The 26,987-nt window shown below is 36.0% G+C and overlaps 2 protein-coding genes across 4 annotated transcripts in view; one reads left to right on the forward strand and one right to left on the reverse strand.

The window, feature by feature from the left end:
* The window catches only part of LOC124632215 (synaptotagmin-5-like), a 66,214-nt gene extending 45,291 nt beyond the window's left edge, over nt 1-20,923 (forward strand). The window contains exons 4-9 of the mRNA XM_047166956.1: nt 5,105-5,337; nt 11,417-11,649; nt 11,894-12,101; nt 18,463-18,689; nt 18,781-18,926; nt 19,285-20,923. Coding sequence (XP_047022912.1) covers nt 5,105-5,337; nt 11,417-11,649; nt 11,894-12,101; nt 18,463-18,689; nt 18,781-18,926; nt 19,285-19,431 — 1,194 coding nt within the window. The 3' untranslated portion in view covers nt 19,432-20,923. The remainder of the gene's footprint in view (nt 1-5,104; nt 5,338-11,416; nt 11,650-11,893; nt 12,102-18,462; nt 18,690-18,780; nt 18,927-19,284) is intronic.
* A 42-nt stretch (nt 20,924-20,965) lies between these two features.
* LOC124632214 lies at nt 20,966-26,831 on the reverse strand. 3 transcript variants are annotated; one of them, XR_006984600.1, is made up of 8 exons: nt 26,707-26,831; nt 26,399-26,604; nt 24,085-25,577; nt 23,785-24,005; nt 23,517-23,711; nt 22,700-23,344; nt 21,777-21,984; nt 20,966-21,224 (listed from the first exon to the last, which is right to left on the reverse strand). XR_006984600.1 is itself a non-coding variant. In XM_047166955.1 (7 exons), the coding sequence occupies exons 2-7, from the start codon at nt 26,583-26,585 to the stop codon at nt 21,882-21,884; spliced, it is 2,844 nt and encodes a 947-aa protein (XP_047022911.1). In that variant the 5' UTR covers nt 26,586-26,604; nt 26,707-26,831; the 3' UTR covers nt 20,966-21,881. The 3 variants fall into 3 exon arrangements, 1 of the variants encoding a protein (XP_047022911.1); XR_006984601.1 differs by having other exon boundaries at nt 21,772-21,984; XM_047166955.1 differs by having other exon boundaries at nt 20,966-21,984.
* Nucleotides 26,832-26,987: the final 156 nt, after the last annotated feature.

Below are 26,987 nucleotides of genomic sequence, written 5' to 3' on the forward strand. Positions count from 1 at the left end.
ACGAAGTTCGCGGGATATGCTAGTTTGGAATATATGGGGATATATGGCACCTATGTTATGTGTTCAATTGAGATATCAATTGTTTACTTATAACTATAAATAAATGTATAAATCTATTTATTCTTTTTAAAGTGACTAATGGACTAACTATTGCTTTCGATCAAAAATACTATGTTGACTGTTTGAACCTAAACAATAAATAACGCTCATGTCAAATACTTTTCTAAGAAAATTCAATAAAATATATTTCAAGTCGCAGGTACCTACTATCTTCGACGCTAAAATGCATTTTCCTCGAATTTTCAGTGTTCGACTCGCATACTGACACCCAGACTTGACAAATATCAAGCCTTGCTTTTTCTCGATTCAAATTCAAAACTTAAAGAAAGAATTTTACAAAACTGTACAAAACTTTTGTCTGTTGCCTTGGCTACCCGATTGCTGTAAAATAAGCTATGTTTTTCATACCAATGTCAATGTTTTTCAATTTTAATTGTAAAGAAAATGTTTTTCATGTTTCAAAAATATATGTAGATTTAAATGTTTTGGTATATCCTTCTCGTTTGATTCATGGTTATCATAAAAGTACTTTATCATACGTAAATGTAAACAGCCGTAACTGTTGATCCGTTTGTCATGCTGTCATAGCTTAACCTGCGAACGTACATAAAATATGTTATGGCATGGGATCAAAATGCGAATGAAAAATCGGGACAAACATATTAAACTGAAAAAATATGAGTTAAAAAAGCGTGTTTTTAGGGTTCCGTACTCAAAGGGTAAAACGGGACCCAATTGTTTTCGCTCCTCTGTCCGTCCGTAACGTCCGCCCGTCCGTCTGTCACCAAGCTGTATCTCATGAACCGTGATAGTTAGAGAGTTGAAATTTTCACAGATGATGTATTTCTGTTGCCGCTTTAACAATAAATACTGAAAACTAGAATACAATAAATATTTTGGGGGGCTCCCATACAACAAACGTAATTTTTTTGCTCATTTTCTAAATAATTGTACGGAACACTTCGTGCGCGATTTCGACTCGCACTTGGCGGGTTTTAGTTTATTTTTAAAGCTGTTTTTTTTTGTATTTTTTTAAAACAGAAATGTTAATACCTCTTTGTTAAACGTGATTATTTCGAAATAGCAAGCTTTCAATTTTGTTTTACGAGTGCCTAATTTAGCAACGGCAATAGCAAGCGAGTGATTGTAACCACAGATAAAATTGTAAGTTCGTATTAAAAAAGCAATCAGGACTTGCACGCGATACCTGTACGGACTTACCGAGGATGACGATGTTTTTTTGGTCTTTCCTTTACAAGCAGGAGCCTTAAAAACACCTTTTAAGTCTCTATTATGTCAGATTTAATCACACCTTCGTTAATCTGGTAGGTTATTTTTACCAATTTTCGACGCAGAGAGTCTCATTTGCGATGAGACTCTCTGCGTCGAAAAAGTCTCAGAAAAAAAGTTGAATATTATGTAGTTTTGATACAATTTTTTGTCAAAACTAGAGTATTATAGAATTCCGATAAAGTAAAAATAACAGAATAAGATCATAACATAAGATACTTACTTAATAAGCTGCAAGCAATACTTTACTAGCTAACTTTAAATCCTTTATTCAAGCCACAACGTAAATTCTGATTCACCCCTTCCCCATTCAATTTCTCAAGCTGCAAGTTCGCAATAAACTGCTTCACACTTGGATCATTCAACAAACTGGAAACGCCAATACCGTTCTTTTGTACACAGATACTATGTGCATAAATTTTATGCGTATCTGCGGAATGTTGTAATCGAAAATGTTGATTAGTAGTCCGGTGAAAATAGACATTTGAAATAACAAAAATTCCCGGAAAGCCAAATTTTGATGGAGAGCTTGGGATTACCATTACAAATAAAATTATGAAAAGTCCCCATCGATCCCATGTGTGCGTTAAAAGTTATTCGAGGTCAGAAGTCAAAATTTAGGTTTTTTGGTTATTTTTTTCGAAAACGGTAAGTTTTATCAAAATTATAATATACTCCCCTTATGTACTGCCTTATATACTCACCTTATGTAATCCCCCTATGAACTTCCTTATGTACTCCTATAATGTAATCTCTTAAACTTATACTCCCCTTATATACTGTATTATGTACTTCCCTTATGTACTTCCTTTTGTACTCCACTTATGTACTTCCATATATGTATACTTTCTTTTGTGCTCCCCTTATGTAATCCCCTTATGAACTGCCTTATGTAGTCCTATAATGTAATCCCTTATCTTCTCTTATCTATAAACTTCCTTATGTACTCCCCTTATAAACTCCACTTTTATACTTCCGTATGGAATCAGCTATCACTATTTTTGCCATATCTGGCAAACGTTGTTCAGACAGAGTTTTGGGCTCAAAGCAGTTCCGGTTGGTTTACTGGTCTAAGGCTTCATACAAATATATCTTCGGCTTTAAGTAACAGTTTCCATTAGCACAAACGCGGCATTTTATCCCACAGAGCACCTCGGGGCATTATAATAAAATCTAAGTGAAGGCAGTACTTTTATACGATCATGTATTAGTAAAGCTGGTTAGACATGTTCTTTTTTTAGTACCTAGGTTAAATGGTTATACTAAATAATTCTCTTTCTTCTTCAATGAAGATGGACGCATATTAAATCGGAGCCCGAGTGCCTTGAAATCATTTCAATTACCTTTACACCTATCTACGCCATAGTCAGCGATGCGGCACGAGTAGTACAGGGTTTCAAATAAAGAATTACAAAATGTGTTGCGCTCTATTAAATCTAACCTCTTACTACATAAAAAAAGAATAAAAATCATTATTTTTTTTCGTTTAAAAAGGAAGAAATGATAACCACCTGAGAAAGGACCGTCACATTACTATCCCACTAAATTCAAACTCAAAACTGGAGTTGAAAGCATCAAATAAATCATAAAAGAAAGCGGTACTTCAGACAAAGAAAAATATCATAATTTCGTACAATTCCGACTGAAATTTGAATAGGTTTCAAGGGTAGGTAGGTGAGTGCGACGTGCTCCGAGCTGGGCGTTAAAAATATATGAATAATGAAGTGACGGGCACGTTATGAGGCTCATTGCCTCTCCAACTTGGACGCATTTCACATTAACTTTGCTGTTATATTCTGTGAAATTTTACGATAAAAGCGAATATGTAAGTGCTTAGCTACTGGTGCTGACGAATGTACTCCCGCTTTGTACTCCCGTGCTGGCTGCCCTATGCACTTCCTTATTTACCTGAATAGGCATGATGACAGTAATCAAAAATCATTAAAATAATATATTTATTAAATTAAACTTGAAGCTTGGAATATAAAACGCGCATTGTTTTCTTTATTAATAATGTGATTAATATGTATTTTTATAAAATAAAATTACGAAATAAGGCAATCCGCCATGATATCTTGAACACCAATCAGAGCTCGTGACGTCATCTCTCAAAACAACTCGCGCGAAAGCGCGCGAACGTCACATTTCGTTATTGTGAACTTCCACTGCGATCTTTGTTTTTAATTAATTAATTGTTTATAACACGAGTTATGGAGCCCGGATTTATCAAGGCAAACAGCGCTAATTTGCTTAGAATTGATATCATAATGCTGGGAAAGTTTTTGGCATCAAATAAAGATTTTTGTTCAGCTGAATTTAGAAATGTTAAAACTTCCATGTAAGTATACTAGTTTAATTAAAAAACAATGAGAGATGAAACCTAACCTCGAAATAGTTATTTACATTATAAACTATGCTAGAATCTAGAGAACCATGTAATAACTTACATCAAAGTGATCTTCACAAAAATAAAGTTGTACCCTGGGCAATATTGCTTTTGAATCTCGCCTTGCAAGTTTAAGCCACTTGTTTCGTATTTTTTTATTGTGAGGAACGTACACAAATAACTTTTCATGAGTTGTTTTGGATGTGTTCTTACACTGAGGGACCCCACAACACCTATGCCCTTTCGAATTCATATTTAGTAACACAAAAAACTTAATTATTGCACGAGCGTTGTTTACTTGCGTCTTGTAATTTCAGTCGTGACGTCACAAGTGACGACATGACACTGACAAGCGTTTTCGCGCCGGATTCAAAGTGGACACAGAAAAATGCAATTATTTGATAAAAAAAACTTCGCATTTTCTTAAAATTAATAATTTTTCATATAAAATAGACGTATACCTACATCATACAAAGGAATTTAAAAATTTGTCATCATGCCTATTATATAAATTTACATTTTCAGCCATATCAAATAAATGAGTGTGCAACCTTTTTAAGAGCGGTATCCGAACTTGCTCTGAAGCAAAAAAAACATTGACCATGCGAAGCTCTAAGAACTCGTAGCACGAACTTCTTTTTCTACAACACTGAAAACTCACTAATGAATTTTTAAAACAAAACCGAGTTCCAAGTTTGAATTTCGTTCGCCAACATTCATTGAAAAGTTTTTAAAGAAAAAAATGTACGGCCAGAAAGAACTATGGTGAAAAGATAAACTTTTACGAAAAGTGAAAACGCATGAACAATAGAGACGTAGCTAGGGAGTCTATATGGTTATATAAACTAAGTGTAGGAGGTGAAAATTGTTTGCATGTATAGGTGCAAAAAAAAAACTTGTAAATGAAAAGTTTGTGATGTACGTGTACATTATCGCGCTTAAACTGCATTCTCATCTGTTCGGTAAAAACTATCAGTAATAATAATGCAAAGAAAATACATAACTTATTTCAAAGAAATATCAATGGGATGAATACCTATCGTTCAGAGCCATCGTCCGTCGACCCAGATAAAAGAAGAAAATATTATTAAAATATTTATTTACACAAGTTATTCTAAAAGGATAAAAAGGTGAACTGAAGAAATCAACAACAAAACGTAAATATTTATATAAGATACAAATTGATACGTAATCGTATTGTCCTAAAAATGAATCACTGGCACTCGAAATGACCGCACGAACTGGTTTATTAAATGAAACCCTCTGTAGAATTACTGACTACCTACCTCACAGACTAAACCGCGGGATCATAGCATTTAGTGCATTATTTCTAAACGAACATTCCCTAATAAATAAATTCCTCCACAGAGCCACCGGGGATCCTCACCAGCTATACGCACATTTGCTCCTGATGGACGAACCCTAGAAGCCGGAGCTAGTGGTGTTCCGCGCTCACCGTCGCCCCTCCGCGCGGCTTCACTCGACGTCCGCGCGGCACCGCTCGCCCACGGTTCTCTGGCGTCATTGGCTGATACTCCGACGCCTTCAAGTCCAAGGCACGCGCCTCCAAGATGTCTGTCGCCGCTTTTGATGCCACCAAGGTACGTATTGACTAGATTATGACTTTGGTCGGCGCATAGTTTCCTCTCTGATACTCGCCATACTGGCATTCATTGCCTTCTTATTCATATTATCTTTCAGACAATCTTTGCATCTGTTTTTTGCTGTTCCTCTTCCTCTCCCTCTCTCTATTTTTGTCATTATTAAAAGTACCCACAATATCAATGTTTTAAAATTGGAACTTAAGCGAAAACTGACAGAATAAGCATCCAATAAATCCTGCATGCTACCTACTTGCAAAAACTGAACTCTGCAATAATTTTATTTTAACAAACATGAAAGTTTCTCCATTGTATCTTTTTTTATAGCAAAACCATCCAGTTCAACGTTCGACCTTTAATGCACAAAATTATAAAGTTCAACTTTAGGATACCTAATCCTAATTTCAGCTAACCAAAGCCAAGATCTCGTTATCAGGACTTTGACATCTCACTGCATACTTAATCAGTTCATTATTGATTTAGTTTGAACCCTATTAACTATTCAAACTACTTGGCCTTTGCCTTACGAAGTCTGTTTGTTTATTTCTGGTCGTAGGTACTGTTTCATGACGTATTAAGCCTTTAGAAACTGGTCTATGACATCATTGATTGGTATTCAAACATTTATGAAAATGAATAAAAAAAATGATAATTATATTTTCGACAAACATTCAGCCTCTACCTGATTATCATGCCACCCGCAAGCAAAAACAAATAGGTACAAAACGCTTGTTAAAAACACCCTTACCTACCGCGAGTGCAAAATCCAGCATAACATATGCGAACAGACTCCATTACATCACGTTATCGCTTCGTTCATCAATTATTTAGCAAAGTATCACGCTTGAGCGTGTGCTGTAGCAAAGCCCTCAAGCCTTCACCCTTAACCTTTGCCCCTGAGACTAAAAGCTTCGCCACTTCGTTTCACCAGTTACAGTTCACGATAGGGTCTGAAATGACCTTTCAAATTGGCCGGCTTTCCTAGCTTGTAATTATTTTGAGTGGGGCCGTTTTGTTTTTGTTGTAAGTTACTTATAATTTGTTGTAGCAGTTGTCCGTTACATAGGTATATTGCTTACTAGCTTCCGTCAGCGGTTTTACCCACATCCTGTTGGAACATCTCTGCGAATCTTTTTCAATCTGTCCAGTAGTTCCTGATATCCGAGGGTAATTCTTTGCGTACGTTTTTTGCCAATAAACCAGCCGAGGTGAACTTTATCTGTCACTAACTTACAATATGCACATAAGAGATTAAGCAATTCCTTTCGGCTTGTAGGTACCTATAAGAGAAACATTCACGTGCAAAAGAAGTTTCAAATATATCCAACATATGTACGATATGACGAAGTTTTTAATGCTGCAGAAGTTATAGGCGATTTTATGAATAAAAGATTGCCACGTGAGTTCCCATATAGGTCAAGCCGGTTCTCGTCATTAGTAGCGAAAGGTCGAACTTACTTGATGATCGTATCGAGTATAATCACAGCAGTCCTATAAATAAAACAGACAGAATCATGTAGAATAAAAATCAAAGCCTTAATTTTGTATAGTCTAACAGCAAAATTACAAATTTAGTTCAACAAAGACTTTAATGTATGTAAAACGTTTTATCCCGCCCCAAACGCATTTCTACCTACGATGTAGATTCTTGAAAATTGCCGTGTAAGGAGAAACTATTTCCTATTTCCCCTTTGAGGCTTCACGGGTAGACGCCCACGAACTTAGTGATAAACCGCTTGAGAAGAATGCTAAATTATGTGTACAATTGACTATATAGGTTAAAAATCAAATCAAAAATATGCATGTGGCACAAATAAAGCATCTGAAATTAACGCTAATTTGGTTTTGATGAATTAATGGTTATATTTTTTTGTTGGTAAGATTAACAAAATAAGTATACATCATTCATCATTCATCATCAGCCTATCGCAGTCCACTGCTGGAAGTAACGATATAAGTATACGATTGATGTGAAAAATCTGTGACGTCTTAAGTTTCCTGGCAGTGTACCTACAGATGTACATATCCTATGTCGTCCAATACAAGCCAAAATTCTCTTTGAAATCCTGTCGTGTTTATTTAAGTTCGTCAAAGAGCCGTCTATTCCTGTGGTCGACAATTTCCGGAGATACCATTCAAGGCTTACGTTTATCGGTAACTGCAGAACGGCACAAGATAAATAAGAAGATAGGTATACGAGCTGACGACGTTAGCAAGAAAACGTTAGATTTATTTATCGAGTTATGAACCAGGGATTGGATGCAACTCTATTAATTGCGTTAGTGTACCGGGGGACGGGATATCGTAGCGAAAACTTGTTAGATAAATTCAATAGTAAATACTAGGATCTGGGTTATGATATTTTCCAACGGATTTTCAGTAGAGATTTTCTTAGGTGTTTGTTTGTTAATCAGAAAATATTGCAATTGCTTGTGGCTGCCGGCTAATTTTCATGTAAAGCTTAGGTGAACTGTCCACTTTTGACTAGTCTTCAAAACGATGCAATAAGGGACCTCTTATGTGTGCGCAATTTTCCATGAAATGGAGTTGCAGATCTTGATCCGTAATCGATATTTACCTACTTCAGATCATACTTGTATTATATAATTGTCGTAAGCCTAATTTAGAGGACAGATAATCGGACCAACTTTTTGTACTACGCTCTGACTGGGATTTTCTGCCGACTTAATGTAGGATTGCACTACTTATTGATTGCTATAAGGGTGTTCTATTTTTTCCCTTACAAAAAATCGGTCACCTATTATCGGACGTGTGCGGGCAGCCTTACCTAGAGAGTAGGTAGGTTTGTTTTAGGTCCAATTTCATAAAGTAGCGGGCACATCTGTCTTCGCGCGGTCCGTCCCTCGTGATTAACGATAAATGCCCCAGATGTTCAACGACACTTTGTATATTATGTTATCGTCTTTTTATTAGCTTGCGAACAAGTTTTTTTTTAAATATTCTCCTAGGATATTAGAAGTAAATAGGTAGGTTTATTGTCAACTGTTGTCCAGTGTTCCGTAGCTTACCAGTTTGTAATTACCCGATATAATTGCTGTAGGTTGCAATCTAGAATCGAGAAATTCCATGTTCAGTACAGGTCACTTGCTAATTATTGTTTATTTATAAAATCTTCACAACAGCGTCCTTGGCCTTCTTATTACACCAATTCAAGAAGGGCAAGCACCACTTATACGAAACTATACTATACGAGCCTTGCTCTTTACCTAGTGGTATTTTTCTGATGTGCATTCAGTTCTTCCTACGCACATTAATTTTGAGGCTTTTAATTTGGATGGTTTATGGCATGATGCTTTATATTACACACGGGAGAGACATAAGATATTTAAATAAAACAGCGAAATGTGAGTGATTACATACCTACGAGTTTAATTTGAATAGGTATCCTTATGACAAAAATAGGTGATTAAGAACCATTGACTAACTAAGTAGGTTCATTACTAAATATTCACATAATACCTATTTAGGATGCACACTTACAAAATGTCACGTAACGATGAATCAATGAGGCTCGTCCCGTCCGACATAAATTGTGATAAACTCAATTTTAGATACCCTCCGAGTGCGCTATTCACTCAACCCGCCTTGATTGGACGGCCCGCCAAAATCAACCCCCACCTCATAGATATTGTGACATAATAATAGGAATTTTGTAAAAGTTAATTAGTGAAAATTCCTCGACTCAACCTCGGAAAATGTTCAACAAAAATGTTCGGCGCGAAGTTATGAATGAGTCAGCTGTTAATTAAAAATATGGCATTTTGATAACAACATTTTTTTGTACAAAAAAATCTCGTTGAAACTAAATTAATTGATTGGTATTTTGTCGAGTTATTCTGATTACGTTTTTTATTGGAATTGCTTTGGTGATGGTATTTGAATGAGCACATTTTATTTTGTTTTGTCAATCCTTAAAAATATTTCTACATAAAAGAGTTACCTACATGAATACACAGGTGCCTACCGTGTTTGTAACACATTCATCTAATCGACAATCGTAGTTAGTAGCATAATATACAAATATCGACAAAATGTTTGCATCACGAAGACCAAAAACAAACAAGCAATCCGTTCTATTAGGCACCATTGTTATTCATGTTCCATAAAATCAACGAAAACACATAAAGACAGTGAAACGCAAATTGTTTGACCCAATTTCGAAGAAAGGACAATTAAATTGACATTGACTGATCAATAAGACGACAATGATTGCCCGAAATCCGAGCTTTATCGAATAAGATGAGTAGGTACCTAATAAGTAACTTATTATCCCTGAAAAGTGAAAACCTTGACTTCCTGTTAACGCTTTCTAATCTTCCTGGTTTTATTTTAATTTTTGATGTATTTTTTTTTAAATTATATGCTTTTTTTATTTACCTAATTTTTATCGATTTGAAAACTTATTTTACTGTTGGGCAGTTTTACTCTAAGCCCCTGTGACGTAGGTATAGTTCATCCGGGTACGGGAAGTAAGTAGTTTCCACGGGATGCCGGTGAAACCGCCGGAAAATGCTTAGTACCTGGAAGGTACTAGGCATTTGGTATTTCTAGACGTATTCAGCAAAACATAGAACCTATATACCTACATACACAAGTAGATACCCACGTAATAAAGACGCAATCATAGAAACATCTTCAAAATGAACAAAGGAACATAGAGGATTTGATTGAGCGTGATGAGCGATGACTATTCAACTGAACATAGTTGGGCTCATGTTACCACGTCGTTTGATCAGTAAACACCGGTGAATTTGGTATTGTTCTCGCCTCATTTGAGTCCTTCAATGAATTAGTATAAACCGCTCGTATTTTGCTCTGCAATAACTCGGTACCTACCTTATTTAATTATTGTTTTAAGTATGTTTGGTAAACGGTAAATAAAGTTTGTAATGGTTCCTCAAAAAATGCTGTCTATTTTAAAACCACGTTAAGACCTACCTACTCAGTTTCAGTTTCAACTTCATCTATACTTCTGTGTCAATATTATAAAAGGAAGTTTTTAGTTTCTACCGATTTTGAAAAATTCTTTAATTTTTGAGAGGTCTACCTCCACCAGTCCCGGGTAACAGGCAATAATATTTCATCCGGGTAAAGGAAGTATTTTCCACTGGTCGCGGGTGAAACCGCGGGAAGCAGCTATTATCTACTTTATTATGGGATTATACAACCTCATCAAAACTGATTAATCAGATGACACGGTCATTGATCTATAGCAATTAGGCAGGATTACGCGGAATGATATCGGTCGAATGCGATTACCAGAATTTCATTCAAAATAATTGCATTTCCAGCGTGTGACCTAGTTAATCCACTTTGCAGATTCAAAAGACCTCGACTCGTCAATGTATGGAAAAAAGATTATACCATCGCTTTTTGAAGCAGCTTTTTTCACATTAGGTGAAAAATATAAAAGGCTTTGGCTCTGTAGGTAGGTATTACCTTCATACGAGTAGGTAAGTGCTTTCAAACTTCAATAAGCACTTTCACACAAGCAGATTATCCGATAAATTCTCTGCCTACCCTAACTTGCTACCAGCAGTATGCAAGTCCTCCTTCAAAGCAAACCTCATAATCAAAATAGCAGCAACTCAAACATCACAGTTCTGATGCGCAAAATCCAGACACAGATTATTATTTCATAGTAAGCCAGTGCCGCAGTAATTACTCTGTGAAATTAGCTGACGTACTGGCCAGCTTTGGCTGAAAACCGCTGTGTTGGCGGCAGGGTATTAAGCGTCTAAACCTAATGCATTCTCCTGCATAGCTTCGTACCCTACGTGTTTGTTACGCATACCTTCTATAGCAGCTATGTGACCATCCTTCTATTCGACATACCTGCACTTAATTAAGTATTTAGATAATTTCTTTACAACGGACTTCTTGCCTATTTATTGGTAAATGAGAACTATTGAAATGGATAGAAGTCTTCATTGTCTACCGTTCAAAGTTATAAGAATACCTATTACGATTTGCGCAAATATATAATCGGACTTTGCGCATCTAACCGTGTTATGTTCCTAATTAAATCTACCATTTATCATGTTATTCTTTATTTCAGACGGATAGACCGCAGCAACTCGTTAGTGGAAAGCAGCAGTGGCGTCGGTCCCCTAAGCCCTGGTGCCAGTGCAGCCATCAGCTCTCTAGGGGCTCTCCAACCAGACCTGTACACGAAGCGAGAGGCTCCCCTAGTGATAGAGCTGGAAGGAGCAGGGCCCTCGCTCGGCAGGATCCATCTGCGCTTGAAGTATGATTTCGATCGGTCGGATTTGGAAGTTCATCTTATTGAAGGTAGGTATTGACGCTTCCCTGTATCAGCTCCGGGATTATAATAATTTCTAGGGCCAATCAATATACCTTTCCTATGACCCACTATTATCTAGTTGGGTCCAACACTTCATTTTACCAATGGCAATTTTAAGCTCAAGCTTCAGTGCTATCAGAATTTGCTACGAAGACTTTTCGAGATACAACGATGTGTATTTAGTATTTAATATTAAACATTATCTACCAACTTGTTTTCTTTTAATTTCAGCGCACGATTTAGCGGGCTACGAAGCTGGGGGTTTCAACGATCCCTATGTGCGGGTCACCCTACTGCCTGAAGTGGACACACGGGTCCGTCAGACCCCGGTGCATCGGAACGAAGCCAACCCATTCTTCGACCAGCACTTCAAGTTCCCTGTATCACACGACGAGTTGTCTGATAAGACCTTGCTGTTGCAAGTTTTTGATTATGACAGGTATGTAGATGTTGTCTCATATTATCTACTAGCTTCTGCCCGCGACTAAGTACGCGGATCCTGTCCCTTATGCCAGCGACTACGGGGTCTCCACCTGCCGTTTTTACATGTACCTAATACATTGTCATCCACTAACATCCCATCACAATAGCCCAAGTAGTTTTCCTCCATAGTTAGCAATAGTTTAGCACAGAACCGGGGATTGCCTTTTTTTTAACGACGTCCACCGGGGATTGTCCTTGGATTCATTTCTATAGTGTATAAAGGGATAATCGTCGGTTTTGTGTCACCATTTCATTAAAGTTGTCTCAAAAGGACTTCAGCGTGTTGGCTTCGGCCCCACGTTTGCCTCCCAAAAATTCGGAACTCTGTAGTCCCGAGGTCTGGAAGAGACATACAAAATAATAATGAGATATAACGCAACAAAGTTAGAGAGTGGGCAGGCCCGCCGTAAGCGGGCGTGCAGCGCGTGCACAGCACGCGGGCGGCACGTCCTAGGGGGCGGCAAATCTAGCGAGTTATCACGTAATATTTAAAAAATACAATATCTTTTTACTAATGATTTGATTTCAATATTTCCGAACACAGCAATAGCGCTAAGAACTTACACTGCCGGTTTCAGTTAGGTACATCTGTTGAAAGGACATTTTCAAAATTAAAGATTCTTAAAAACTATTTAAGATCAACCAGTAGCGTAGCGTGGAGCAAATGCTATTTAGGGGGCGGCAAAATTAAACCAATAAAATTTCAGAAAAAGCCGCCCTAGCTTTGGTCGTCTCTTATTAATTTTGACTGTTTCACCCTTTGCATCCCCAAAAAAATTCGCGCTCGCTGCGCTCGCGGCTCCATGTCAGATTTCGCGTTTTATCTTTGTTTAATTGTAGAGGCATTTAATTCCGAAAAGACATTTTTCGCGCACGTCCCTTATGGCTTTTTATGATATGTTTACTTCATGAAAACTAAGGAAAAAATCGCGCTCGCTTCGCTCGCGGCTTTTGCACTTCACTTCTGTGCATATCTTACTTTTTGCCTTTGCTTTGTTAATTTACAGTGGTTTTTATTTGTTTTGTGTCCTTAGACTAAAAATTTTCGCGCTCGCTCCGCTCGCGCTTCCTTACATATGGAATGTATCTTATAAGTTGACTTTTCAACGGGAAACCCACCAAATAACATATTTTGCTGACTTTAAACATTTTATTTAAGTGCGTTAGTTTAAGTTAATCACAATCTTTCAATTGGATAATGATTGCACTGCATTGATGCCCTAAGCCCTAAGCAATTGCTTGCTAATAATGCCCTGATTAATTGCTTAGTTTGCTTATGGGCTAACCCAGGACTGCTTAGGTTACTCTGAACATTTCAAGTAAATAAAAAGTTATGTGTAATGTATGTAGAATAAAATCAAGCGGGAAATAACATGTCGGCCCTTAACAACCAGTCGTTTTAATAGTTTTAAAAATAATATTAACGCGAAACTAGACAGTGAAATATTAAATAAAAACAATCCCCATTTAATGTACGGAGCACTATTTGATATAATAAAATACGAATTTAATTCTAGTTTTAAAACCAAAACGCTCGTACTAAAAGAAACGGCTAACTTCAATGAGTGGGCTACCCCCGGCATTTACAAGAGTAGAGCTAAGCTGTATGAGTTGTATGAAATGAAAAATTATAATTTTGATGAAAATTTTATTAGATTTGTTAGGAATTATTCTAAATTGTTTAAAAAAGTTTGTCATGCGGCAAAATCAATGTATTTCAGTAATAAAATTAAGAATAGTAAGAGTATAATAAAAGCGACGTGGAATATTATAAATAGCGAGACCGGGAAAATCAAACAGCGTGATAATCAGTATAAAATCATTAATGAGAATCAAGTTTATGAGAAAGATTCTGATGTAGCTCGCGAATTTAACACATTCTTCTCTAATATTCCAATCAAGACCACTAGCGGCTTAGACTCCTCTGCCACCAACGCCGAAAAACTTTTACGTAGTAGTGTTAGTCAATGTGAAGCCACATTTACCTTTAGTTATATTTCACCTTATGACATAGTAAGAACCTTCAAGTCATTAAATTCAAAAAAGACAGGTGATTTATGGGGTATCTCTGTTAAAGTCTTAAACTGTATTATTGACGATATTGCGCCCTATTTAGCTCGTATATTTAATGAGTGCATTGACTCAGGTACCTTTCCTGAACTTATGAAATACAGTAAAGTTATACCTCTCTTTAAATCCGGGAGCAAGAACGATCTAGGTAACTTTAGACCGATCTCAATTCTGCCCGCGTTGAGCAAAATTTTTGAAAAGCTAATTTTAAATCAACTCCTTCGGCATTTTAATTCATACAATATTTTACATGCGGAACAATACGGTTTTACAAAGGGTCGCTCCACAACGGATGCCGGAGTTGCTCTACTGAAACATATATTCAGTGCGTGGGAGAAGTCACAGAATGCTATCGGGGTGTTCTGTGATCTTTCCAAGGCGTTCGACTGCGTCCAACATGAAACGCTTACCCAGAAGCTAAAGTACTATGGTATTAGAGACAGCGCACTTAGTGTTATTAGCTCATATTTAAGCGGTAGAATGCAATGTGTTGACGTTAATGGTGTCAAATCTTCCAATCTACCCGTTCGTTTGGGCGTACCGCAAGGGTCGATTTTAGGTCCATTTTTGTTTCTTGTATACATTAATGACTTGCCATATTATTTAAAATCATTGTGTGATGTAGTATTGTTTGCTGATGACACGTCTCTAATTTTTAAAGTTGATAGGAATAGAGTAGATTTTGATGACGTGAATTCTTGTCTTTCACTAGTAACGCAATGGTTTACAGCCAATAATTTAGTTTTGAATACGAAGAAAACAAAATGTATTAAATTTGCTTTGCCCAATGTAAAAAATCTCGGTCCCGGTGTAATTTTGAACAATGAGGAACTTGAAACGGTACATGCTACGACTTTTCTAGGGATAACAGTAGACTCCAAAATTCAATGGGGTGAGCATATAACTGGCATCACGGGTAAATTAAGCTCTGCTGCGTACGCTGTCAGGAAAGTAAGAGCTCTCACCGATGTAGCCACGGCGCGTTTAGTGTACTTTAGCTATTTTCACTGCATCATGTCCTACGGAATTCTTATGTGGGGCAATGCTGCCGATATCGAGAATGTTTTCGTACTACAGAAGCGCGCTGTCCGTGCTATATACAAACTTGGTGCTAGAGTCTCCCTTAGGGAAAGGTTTAAGGATATTGGTATTCTGACTGTGGCGTCTCAATACATTTATGCCAATATAATATACGTAAGGCAAAACCTAGATTCATATAGTAAAAACAGCGACGTACATCATTTTAATACTAGAAATAAACACAAGTTAACCGCACCTAATTATCGTTTACATAAGGTACACGGTTCATTTGTGGGGCTTTGTGTACGCATTTATAACAGAATTCCGGTTCATCTGTTGGAATTAACGGACAGTTCTTTTAAAAATAAAATTAAAGAAATTCTTGTTAAAAAGGCATATTATAATGTTAATGATTATTTCACAGATAAACGCAGATGGCAGCTCTGAAGTGGAACAAAAGTGCTTTATTTTATTTTGTATTATTCGGTGTTTTAAATTAATAATAAATAAAATTGAATTGTATAACTGTAAAATAAATTAATAATAATTAAATTGTAATAGACAGCTGTGTTGCTGGGAAGTTTGTTCTTCACCGCTTCTTCTTTCCAGCCATAACACTAGGAAGTGGTGAAAGGGGGGCGTTTTGGGGGTGCTGTCATTCTTGTAAAATTTTGACGTTAAAAAGTGCTAATCGTATTAGCCTATTTTAATAAATGATTTTGACTTTGACTTTGACTTTGACTTATGTTATGTATTGCAATAGTTATTTATCCAAAGGTGGGTTTTCTGCAATCAGAGCGGTGCATGTACATATTTTTTTCTGTTGGACAAGTAAGATGGAAAGGGCGGGGGTCCGGACCCCCTGGATCCACCCCCCCCCCCCTTATATATTTTTTGACTAAACGTATGTAGTCGTAGGGCGGCATAATCAGTTTTGCACGCGGGCGAACAAACAGCTAGCGGCGGGCCTGAGAGTGGGGGCTCGTGACGCCACGTCTAGGTATGTAAAATTTGTACTAAGCAGTGACTTAACACGAAAATCAAGCGTTGTTGTATCTTCGTTATTATTTGTTTGTCAATTTTTATAAGTCAACAGAAAGTGCTTATCAGATTGAACAACTTTTGCTAAAACGTCATACCTCTATATGCTATAGTCTGGCTGGGCCCCTGGAGTTCCACATCAGATGTTTTAGATCTTCAATTTGTATAAGTCAATAGAAAGTGCTTATCAAATTGAACAACTTTTGCTAAAACGTCATACCTGTATATGGTACAGAGAAGTTGGGCTCTTGGGGTTCCACATCAGGTGTTCCAGATCTTAAAATTTATTATCTCAGCTGAAAATGCTCATCAAATGAAACAATTTTTGCCACGGCACCATATTTGTATCTCTTATAGTTTTATTGGTCTGTTGGAGTTCTGCATCAGGTCTTCAAGTTTCGAAGATAAATTATAGCCTATATGTTGACCAGGCTTAATACTAATACAACAAAGAAAAAATCATTGAAATCCGTTCAGTAGTTCGGAAGATTAGCGTGTACAAACAAACAGACATACAGACATACAGACAGAATTTTTTTTTTGGATTTGTGCTCCATTACTGTTTCTAAACCACACCCAATTATTATTTTTTTACACGCTTTTTATTAGCTTCACCTGTATGTTTGTATGTTTGTAACCGACTTCTTTGGGCGCGATTTTGACCCACTTTAAACGGCCAGATTTCGTTCAAACTTTGTAGATTTATTGAGGACCGATGACAATACACTAATTTGATAAAATTATTCCATTTTTAACCGACTTCCCAAAAAGGAGGAGGTTACACATACACATCGATTACTCCGAGGTTTATAGACCGATTTACGTGATTCTTTTTTTGTTCGACTCGGAAAAGCTGCCAGTTGGTCCCATAGTCATCAGGTCAGGATCTGATGATGGAAACCCTGAGAAATCAAGGGCAACCTTCGAAAGTTGTAGGCATACATAGGGTAAAAACTTGACACTCAGGTGTACGCCTAAAAGCACTATTCAACTGTGAAGATTTGGAGCTGACCTGATGATGGAGACCAGAGAGGGTCCAGGAAACTCGACAACTGAATATGTAAACTACCTCGTGTTTGGGCTTAAATTATTTGTATTGACAAGACCTATGCAACAGTGAAGGTTTGGAGCTGACCTGATGATGGAGACTAGAGAAAGTCGAGGGAACTCGACAACTGAATATGTAAAATACCTCGTTTGGACTTATATTCTTTGTATTGATGAGAACTTCCCACTTGTATGGATAGTGACAACTATTCGTAATATCACCCGTGTCGTCACGTTACGCACCAAATCCTCAACCATCAAGAGACCAACATCCAAAATATGTATTTTACCCGTAGTTGAATAAGTTTTATGTTTTACGCATGTTATTTCCGTTTCTATTGCACTAAATTAATTTTTAGCAAGTATAGAATTAATCTCCGTTAAATTATCTCGACAATAGTATGCAAAATATCTTGATTCCTTTAACTAACAAGGCTAGGTTAGGCAGGTTTAAAATTAAAAAGCTATTATAAATAATCCAAACTAAAAAGTAGAAAATAAATAATAGTTTAAAAAAACTAAAAAACACGCTTTTTATAGAAAACCAAACTAAAAAAAATAGAAAATAAATTTTAATGAATTTAAACTAAGAAAATAGTGTTAAAAATTTCAATGAATATAAATTAATAATAGTGTGAATAAAAAAAAATATTTAAAAAAAGCGTGGGGTGCTTTTTAAGATATTCTCGAAATGATAACACTCTACTCATATCCGTCAATAAAATATTTATAACTATTGACACGATGCAATGCACCCCACGCTTTTTTAAATATTTTTTTTATTCACACTATTATTAATTTATATTCATTGAAATTTTTAACACTATTTTCTTAGTTTAAATTCATTAAAATTTATTTTCTATTTTTTTTAGTTTGGTTTTCTATAAAAAGCGTGTTTTTTAGTTTTTTTAAACTATTATTTTTAATATATTCAATGTACAGACACAGTTTTTTTACAGATTTATTATATGTATAGATAAAGCATAATTCTATAAAATTCTTCCATATGAGGTGTTTCCTAGCTCCTCACATTTAGCTTCGTAGGTACATAACTGAATGAAATGAATATCTTGCCTTATGATTACTCCCAACCTTCAATTACACTGTGTAGTTTATCCATTTTTTACTTATGATTCCAGGTTTTCTCGCAACGAAGTAATGGGTTCCGCCAAGGTGCCTCTTTCCCGCGTCGAAGTGGCGGGTGGAGCTGAAGTTTGGGCCGAACTTTCCCGAGAGCGGCGCCCACCAGAGGAGTTGCAAGAACTGTTATTGTCTCTATCTTACCTGCCATCGGCTGAAAGACTCACTGTCGTCGTGCTGAAGGCCAGGAATCTATTGCCACCTCAGGAAGGGAAGGATGCTTTAGGTTGGTTCTTTGAATCTTAAGTTATTCCTATTATGTGGGGGTTATTGAGGCAACCGTTCTTTTCTGATCTGGTTATATGGCTACTTTCCAGATGTGTATGTAAAAGTGTACCTGCTGGTGAACGGAAAACGTGTGAAAAAGAAGAAGACTAACAGAAAAGAGATCAACAGCCCCGTGTGGAACGAGGCGTTATCATTTAGCCTACCGTCTGCTAACCTTCAGGAGGCTTCTATTGAGGTAAAGAGAATCCCACTATTCATCCAAAGCTAATCGGTAATAGAATTCCATGAGTAGGTACTGGCTATAGTTATTCATTAATCTTTCTTGCGATCTTCTAAGACCTGCGTTCGTGTTAAGCTCACTGATACCATCGTTTGCTAGAGAACGGAAACCATTATTGATGACTAACATATTTTTGTAATTATACTTATTAAATACCGGTTTGTTATTTCATTTCGTTAAATAAATTACGCAATGGAATTTTTACTAATCATAGTGAACTTTCCCTTATAACATTGAAAAGTTAACCCAACTGATGGTTCCTTCTCGGAAAATTTTTCATGCTTTTTTAACCAAATCTTTACAATCCTTGCAGGTATGCGTGGTAAGCGGCGGCGGCAGCGGGCTGGTGGTGGGCTGGTGCTGCGTGGGCGCGGCCGAGCCCGCCGCCGAGGGCCGCCACTGGGCGCAGATGGCGCACGAGACGCGCAAGGCCGTGGCCATGTGGCACACCCTCAGATAGACTGCACATCCTCTCCCCACACACTCGTCTAGTTTATCCCGGACCGATTGGTGCAAATCTTCTGTAGAAGACGGCCGACGTTTTGCGAAATAGTATCGATTACAGAATCAGAATATTGAATCAGAATCAGAATTTTGTGGGAATTATTAGTTCCAAAACTGTACACGTGGCGCTGATAGTTCTCACATAAAATTCAAAAATAACGGATTCTATCGATATCATTTGGCAAGACCGTGATAAGGCCCCCTGTTCACTGTTTTCTAGTCAATGTAGTGACGTCCTAGGTAGGAAGACCAGATACCAATATTTCTTACACATTTTCTGAAGTCATTCGAGTTTTTGCCTTTGCCTACCTAATGGATACAACCGCCAGTATGTTTCAATAATGATGATGAAGTCCTGCGTGAAATTCAGTAATCTGGGAGATTGCATCAAGCATATCTACTCATACCTCGGGTCTTAAGAATAGGTCATATAGGTACCTCTTAGTTGACCCATGCCCTTAAACTTCTTTATGACGTCACTACTGTACCTACCTACCTACCATAAATTACTGTTACTTGTCTGTATAGACTATCGTAGACTTTCACTATAAGATGCCTAATCTACATTGTAATTATACTTCGCAGAGCCTAAGTTTGCTCAAAGGAACAGAAACTGTATCATACCTTTATCACTGTTAGAAACAAAAATGTGTCTGATATTCAATAGATAGTAGCTTCACAAATTCGTGTTTCGAATCTTGCAATACTGTTATATTTAAATGTCACTAGTCATTTGTATAAAATGTTATTGATATGCAGCTCGCTACACGAAGCACTTAGTAGGTGTACTGTTAGCTTTATCGCTCTTCGATAAACTGACGAGAAGTCATGTGAGCGAATCGTCTGTCTCTGAGAGAAGGTAATAAATAAGTGTAATATCCCTTTATCAAGACTTATACCTTGTATTACACTCCCTGCCTTCCTATACTGTCCAGTCTAAACTGTGGGCTCTATACTATACTTCCTGATATTATAATGAAATTGTATCAACAAATGTTTTAAAAATATTTATCTTGTTAAACTTTATAAAAATATAACAGACTATTTTCGACGTGGTAAATTATATTGAGCTTTTGAAACACCAAACAAAATCTTATGAATTTATAGAATTTTATATAAGAAATGTTAATTTTTGAAAATAAATTTTAATATCATTGTCCAATAGATGATGTGAATAAATAAATACGACTATTTCTATCTCCTGTACTTATGTGTGCCCACAGTTGTTCTGTCACATAACTAGATAATATATAAATACCTACTTATTAGTACGTAGCCATTCAATAGAGTGGCCTCCGTCTGTTCAAGGGTTTTATGAATTATATCGAATTTTATTCCAAAAATATACGTACATATTTTTATCTAAGTGTATGTATCTGTGTGAAGAGGTATATTACTTTTTATTTTCTTTACAATGTCTGAATAAAATGTCTATTTGTAAGATTAAATGTGGTTTTACTGGTAGAAATAAATAAATAAAAATACAAGTGTACAATATTTTAAATATTATCATTTATTAATAACTTTTTACATGTGTACAATGTTTTTAAAATCAATAATATAGAAAAAAATAATAGTATGTATAAAGTTGATATATTGAACGTAACACAAAACACTTTACCAGAGCTTGGGGGTCCCGTAGTGTTGTAAACTTGTAACGTGTCCAGAGCACTACAAATGCACTATTATAAAGTTACTCGAAACTTACCACCATTGCCGAAGAGACGCAGGAACACGAGCTCTCGCCAACTAAAATTGCATTACACAATGTTAAAATATGTATGTCGGCGAACATAACGTATTCTTACAATGCCATCACCTCGTCGCGGGTAGACATGCGAAGATACGTAATGAACAACTTGTGGTTATACTAAAATAATAAAGATTACTTGTAACTATTTGTAAACAAAAAAAAATATCACAGTATGGTTTTCATTTATAGGTACACAGAACGCTTTTGTTGCTAAGGGAAATCAGAGGCAATCTATATGAAACAACTGTTTCTAACACTTGGACAAACATACAACATAAAGTGCAGAACGTTTTAAGTTAATTGCTGATCCCACTCAAGCAAAAAAAGCAGCATAAGTATGCACCCACAATTATGGCAACATAAAAAAGGTAAAGGGAAAAGTTATTGGAATTATGACTAGACTTACTACATGCATATCTAAAATTGCGAACACTAACAGAGGGATAAATTAATAAATCAATTTGGAATTCAGAGACTCATAAAACAGAACTTATAAGCACAAAGCTAGAAAAATAAAAAGGGTTAGCTAAAAGAGATGTATACTTTACACATCGTTGTAGAATCCTGTGCCTTCTCTGGGAGTGGGGATGGGATAGGATAGCTCATTTTAGTGTAACTGTGTCTAGGCGGAACTGTGCAAGTGAGGTGGGGTGTCAGGTAGACCGGGATGGGGTGTGGAGGTAAATGCAGTCGGCGTCCTTGCAGTCGCCGCCGACTTCGAAGGGGCAGAGGATCGCGTTCGGGTCGCCCTCCCAACTGGAATGGATGAAGTTTATAAACAATCAACTGGTATTACAGGGTTTAAGTAAGTATATCAAGAAAGTCGCATATCTCTGCAAGGTAAGTATTTTTTGTAGCTTTAATCGAAATCGTGGTCAACTGAAATTGAAATATCTTCTTAAGTGTGATTTAGTTACGTATAAAATACTGAAACACATTTTTGACGATCGCTTCATTCCTTTTCGGCTTTATTCTGTTGTAACAATAAAAAAGAATAAAGCAGAAATCATCGTGATTGACAATGTCGATATGATAAATGTAGATATCACAGTAAAAATTCTAACATCATTACAAAAAAAAAAAAAAAAAATACAAAACTTGTAATAAATAATACTGTCCAGTATATAACACTGACTTTGCGACCTTGAAACAAAGCATTGAATTCATTATCAGTGATAACACGTAAGTGCCTTACCTATCGTAATGGACATTTTTATTGATAAACATTTTAGTACTAAAACATGAAATAAATAAATTAGTAAGGAACGTTTTAGAATGAAATAAAAAACATCCAACAGACACAAAATCGAAAAACGGAAGTCTAGTTCATCAAGGTCGCTAAAATCAAAGTATAAACAATTCAAATGAATGATGAATTGGTGGTACTCAAAAATTACATAGTCTGGGAGACAAATCAGACTCCATTACTAAAGCAATAAGGAAATCAAGCCCCTCTAATAGTATAACTTACGTTGAACTCCCAAAAGCGTCTAAAGGTGATCTGTAATCATCATTCTCAAGTCTTCTAAAATCAGTTGTTATTTCTTTATTCCCTCCACCTTTTTCCACGAGTGGATGACTTGATAGCCTCTGGTTTTCGATTAAATCCTCATTGATATTTTTGTTATCCACAAACAACGTGGTACTATGCACATCAGTTTTACAGTCCGTCACTGTAATAACTTTTTTATTACTAGTAACATCAAGCTGCACAGATAGTTTAGACTGTTGCATTACGACTGGTGGTTTAACTACCTTTACTATCCTTGCTGGATTAGCAGGTTCTTTCACCAGACTGGGATCTTTAATTGGTTTATGTACTACAGGATCCCCAATTTCTTCTCTTAGAGGATTGGTCTCTATTGTAGGTTTATTTACTAAAGAATTCTTAATTTCTTCTGTACTTGGATTACTATCTTTAACAGGTTTATGTACCACGTTTTTAGGTTCCTCTTTACCTAAATTGTTTTCTTTTGAAATAATTTTAATATTTTTGTTGACTATAGTTGTTTTCTGATCTTCTTTCATAGGATTATTCTCTTTTTGCAATTTCGTATTTATCCTATTTAGTGGAGGCAAATTGCCGTTGATTTTGGAATGTGCGGAAGACATTGAGCTGAAAAATAAAGTTTAAAAAGAAGAAGCCACCAGTTTATTATACAACTAAATAAATGATGTTAATAGTTCCCCAAAAGATTCGAGTGACTAAAACAAAACCTAATAAATAAGTATAAGGAGGAAAATAAATGAGCAAGCCACATGAAATAAACATAGAATGATAGAAATACCTTTTCAATAACATTTGATGGTGCAATCGTATTTTGGTTAAACAATTTTGCACAGATCTTGTTTGTCTCTTGTTCAATGTAATGGCAGTCTTGATATTACGAAGTTCTGTAGCTACTATTTTATATCTTTGGGATAATTTTACACCTTCCTCTTTTAACTTTAACATCTTGGCAGATTCCTCCGCTATGTGTTTTCTGTAAAACAATCGGTATGTGAGTTGCGAATGCGAAATACATAGAATAATAAACAAGAAGCTCGTAAAAATACCTTGAATTTTGTATCTTTTCTTCCAAGTTATTTATAGCAGACAGCTTTGTTGCATCAATAGCTGTATTTCGTGGTTTTAACGTATCTTTGTTTGGTACAGAAACTTTATTGCTTAGATTGATTGTTGTCTGCCTAGCTTGTTTTATCTTTTCTAACTCTGCCATTCTTTTCACGAGATTTTTGTACTCAATTTGCTCCGACTTTGGCAAATGTTTAACAGCCTAGAAGAAATGATCAACCTTAAAATGTCTGAAAGAAATGAAACAATGGAAAAATCAAACGAACAATAATTCTGCAGACCTTAGCAACAAACTTCTCATTTTTCTTCACGGGAGCTGGTTGCTGAACGACGTCTGGCAACCTAGTCTTCTCGACTTCCATTCTAGTACTTTTCAAAAATACATCTAGTCTCTGCTGGAAGTCTATCTGCTCTGATAGTTTCATATGCATTTTAGTTAAATTCTTAGTAGCTTCATGTTCACCCTCTGAATCAGACTCACCAACAGTAATAATAAATCTCTTTTCTTCAGGTACTACAACAGCAGGTACAACAGGTTTTATTTGGGGTGGCTTAGGTGAAATAGGTCTTGGTTCTTGAATGCTCTCTAAAGCATCAATTATATTAGGATTTACCAGATTAGGTAGATTTTTGCTAAGGGAAGTCAGCAGTTTAGCACGCAACAAGTCTTCATCATCTTCAAGTTCATCTGCATCAGGAACCTTTTGTTTAGGAATGTCTTTTTCTAAAGCTTTTGTTGCCTCTGGCGTGCTATTTTCTTCTATAACATTAATTTTGGCACTTCCATCATTATCTTCTTTGGGTTTGTCATCAGCATCTGACCCAATATCCATATCTACAGATTCTATATCTGTATTGTTATTTGAATTAAGTAAGTCATCTGGAAAGTTGGTTGATTGGGATTGGGATAACTTCTTTTTCAATTTTTGCTTTTGTTTCCTTTCAATAGCTTTCTTAAGTAGTGCAGATTTAAGACAGATCAATCTCAGTTCTGCAGTATCACTATCTTCATCCTCAGACATTTTGTTTTCAGGTTGTACTTCATTTGGAACTGAATTTGCTTTGGCAGTTTTAGTTTTGAGTGCATGTTGCCGAAGCATTTCTAGATCTTCATCAGAATCTTTTTCTGAAATGTTTTCCCTATCAGATTCTTTCTTTGCATCCTCATTGTTTTTAATGTCTTTATTAACCGAATCTACAGTATCCTGTGGTAAAATTGTTGTCATAGTTTTGCTATCTTCATCAGTACATAGGTCTATTAATTCACATGAACTTGTTTTTTCTTGGTTTTGCTCTTCAGCATCTAGTGTGGAGATGGGTGATAATTCGGTTTGTTCTAAAATGGTGCCATTTTTGTTATTTACCGTTTTTTCTGCTGGGATGACCTTCATTGGTTCTGGATTGACACCACTAAGCATTTTTTGAAGTCTTTCACTCAATGATGTTTTGTCATTTTTGCTTGGATTTTTGTTTACTACTACGGCATTAGCCAACTTTCTTCGTCTATTTCTGTATTCATCTTCAGATTCCTCACTTGATTCACTAATAATTTTTACTTCTAATTTCTTTTTGGTGTAATGATTTTTTCTCTTGTATTCTCTAGTCTTTATGGAAGTTAAAATTGGCTCAACTTTTTTTCTTTTTTGTCTATGATGTATCTTTTGACGTTTTTGAACTTTAGGTTTTTGTGGTGCATGAGAATAATAGTCTTCTAGTTCAGTCGCTGATATTTCTGATAAGTCTAATAATGCATCATCCTTTCTATGTTTGTTACCTAAAATTTTACAGAATGCACACTATGTGCCTACAAAAAAAAAACAATTGTCTTATGCTAAAGTAAATTGTAACATATTTCTGACCATGGTGCTGTCCTTTAGAATGTTATTTTGGAAACGAAAAAAATTAGAACCTCTGAAGAATATTATAAGCTCTTTATCCTTTATAATATTGGTTAGAGGCAAGTTTATCCTAATTTCTTATCACTCCATGACTATTCAACAACAATGGTTTATGTACCCAGTATTTATGAGCACATTCTATATCTTATTTGGTTTTAGAATTGATACATATTATTGTATACCTAAAAATGTTCTATATAACTTGGATAGCATAAAGTAGTAAGTAAAAAGAAATCCTTAAGGATAAAATAGGGCAAATAGGAATCACCGAATATTAAAAGTGAAAGTCAATAATACTTATTCAATTGAGATAGATTCCACAAGACATTGAAACCAGAGGAAGAAACTAAATAACTATCAATGGTTGCTAAAAGTATCAGAATAGTACCAATAAAAGAATAATAGTTCCAGAGCGCAAATAAAGTTATCTGAGGCAATCAGAGTGCCAGCTACGGAACTCAGTATTATTGAAAATATACATCTGGCATATGAAATACACATCAAATAAACTGAAATTATAGCAAAATTAACGCATGTTTTATATTTGTGTGGCGTTTACCTTTATCTAGGTCAAAGGTTAACAATCACACAAGGTCATTTAAACCATTGTATTTTAACTGATATGGCGCATCAACAGTTTGCGATTCAGAGACCTACGGTTCACTACATCTCGATAAAATTGATATTGAGGTCTTACCTGGCCCTATGGAAGATCGTTTAGCTTTCTTACGTTCAAGGACATTGTTGTAATTTTCTAGTACTTGCAGTCTCTGACGCAACAGAAACTCTTCCTCTGATGAAATATCTGATAAATCATCCACGATTTCGCCTTCTTCCATCTCAGAGTCCGCGTGAAGCGGTGGAATATTCTCCACGAAAGCCATTTCCAGTTCTGATAGTCTTCTGAAGTTCGAGAAAGTTTATACATTGATTATGATGATACACGCAAATTAAGTTACGACTATGAAGTGCAAAATACGAAACAAAATGATTATAATTACTCACAATCTTTAACATAACATTATGGCACGCTTCCTGAATAATAAAACTAAAATATTTTTTCAGCCTTTTTCGTTTTCTGCAGACAGCCAGCAGCAGTCTCAAACTGTCTATGGTATTAAAAAAAAAAACTCGTTTACCACAGACTATAGGAAGGAACGCATTCTCTGAATGGCCGAACTTATAGCTATCATTATTTTCGTGGACCCAGACGCTTACTGATAACTGGAATCCACGCTTACATAGAGACGACTGATTAAAACAAAACACAACTTTTTAAAATTATT

Source organism: Helicoverpa zea, chromosome 8, assembly GCF_022581195.2.
Source record: "Helicoverpa zea isolate HzStark_Cry1AcR chromosome 8, ilHelZeax1.1, whole genome shotgun sequence".
NCBI classification, from domain to species: Eukaryota; Metazoa; Arthropoda; class Insecta; order Lepidoptera; family Noctuidae; genus Helicoverpa; species Helicoverpa zea.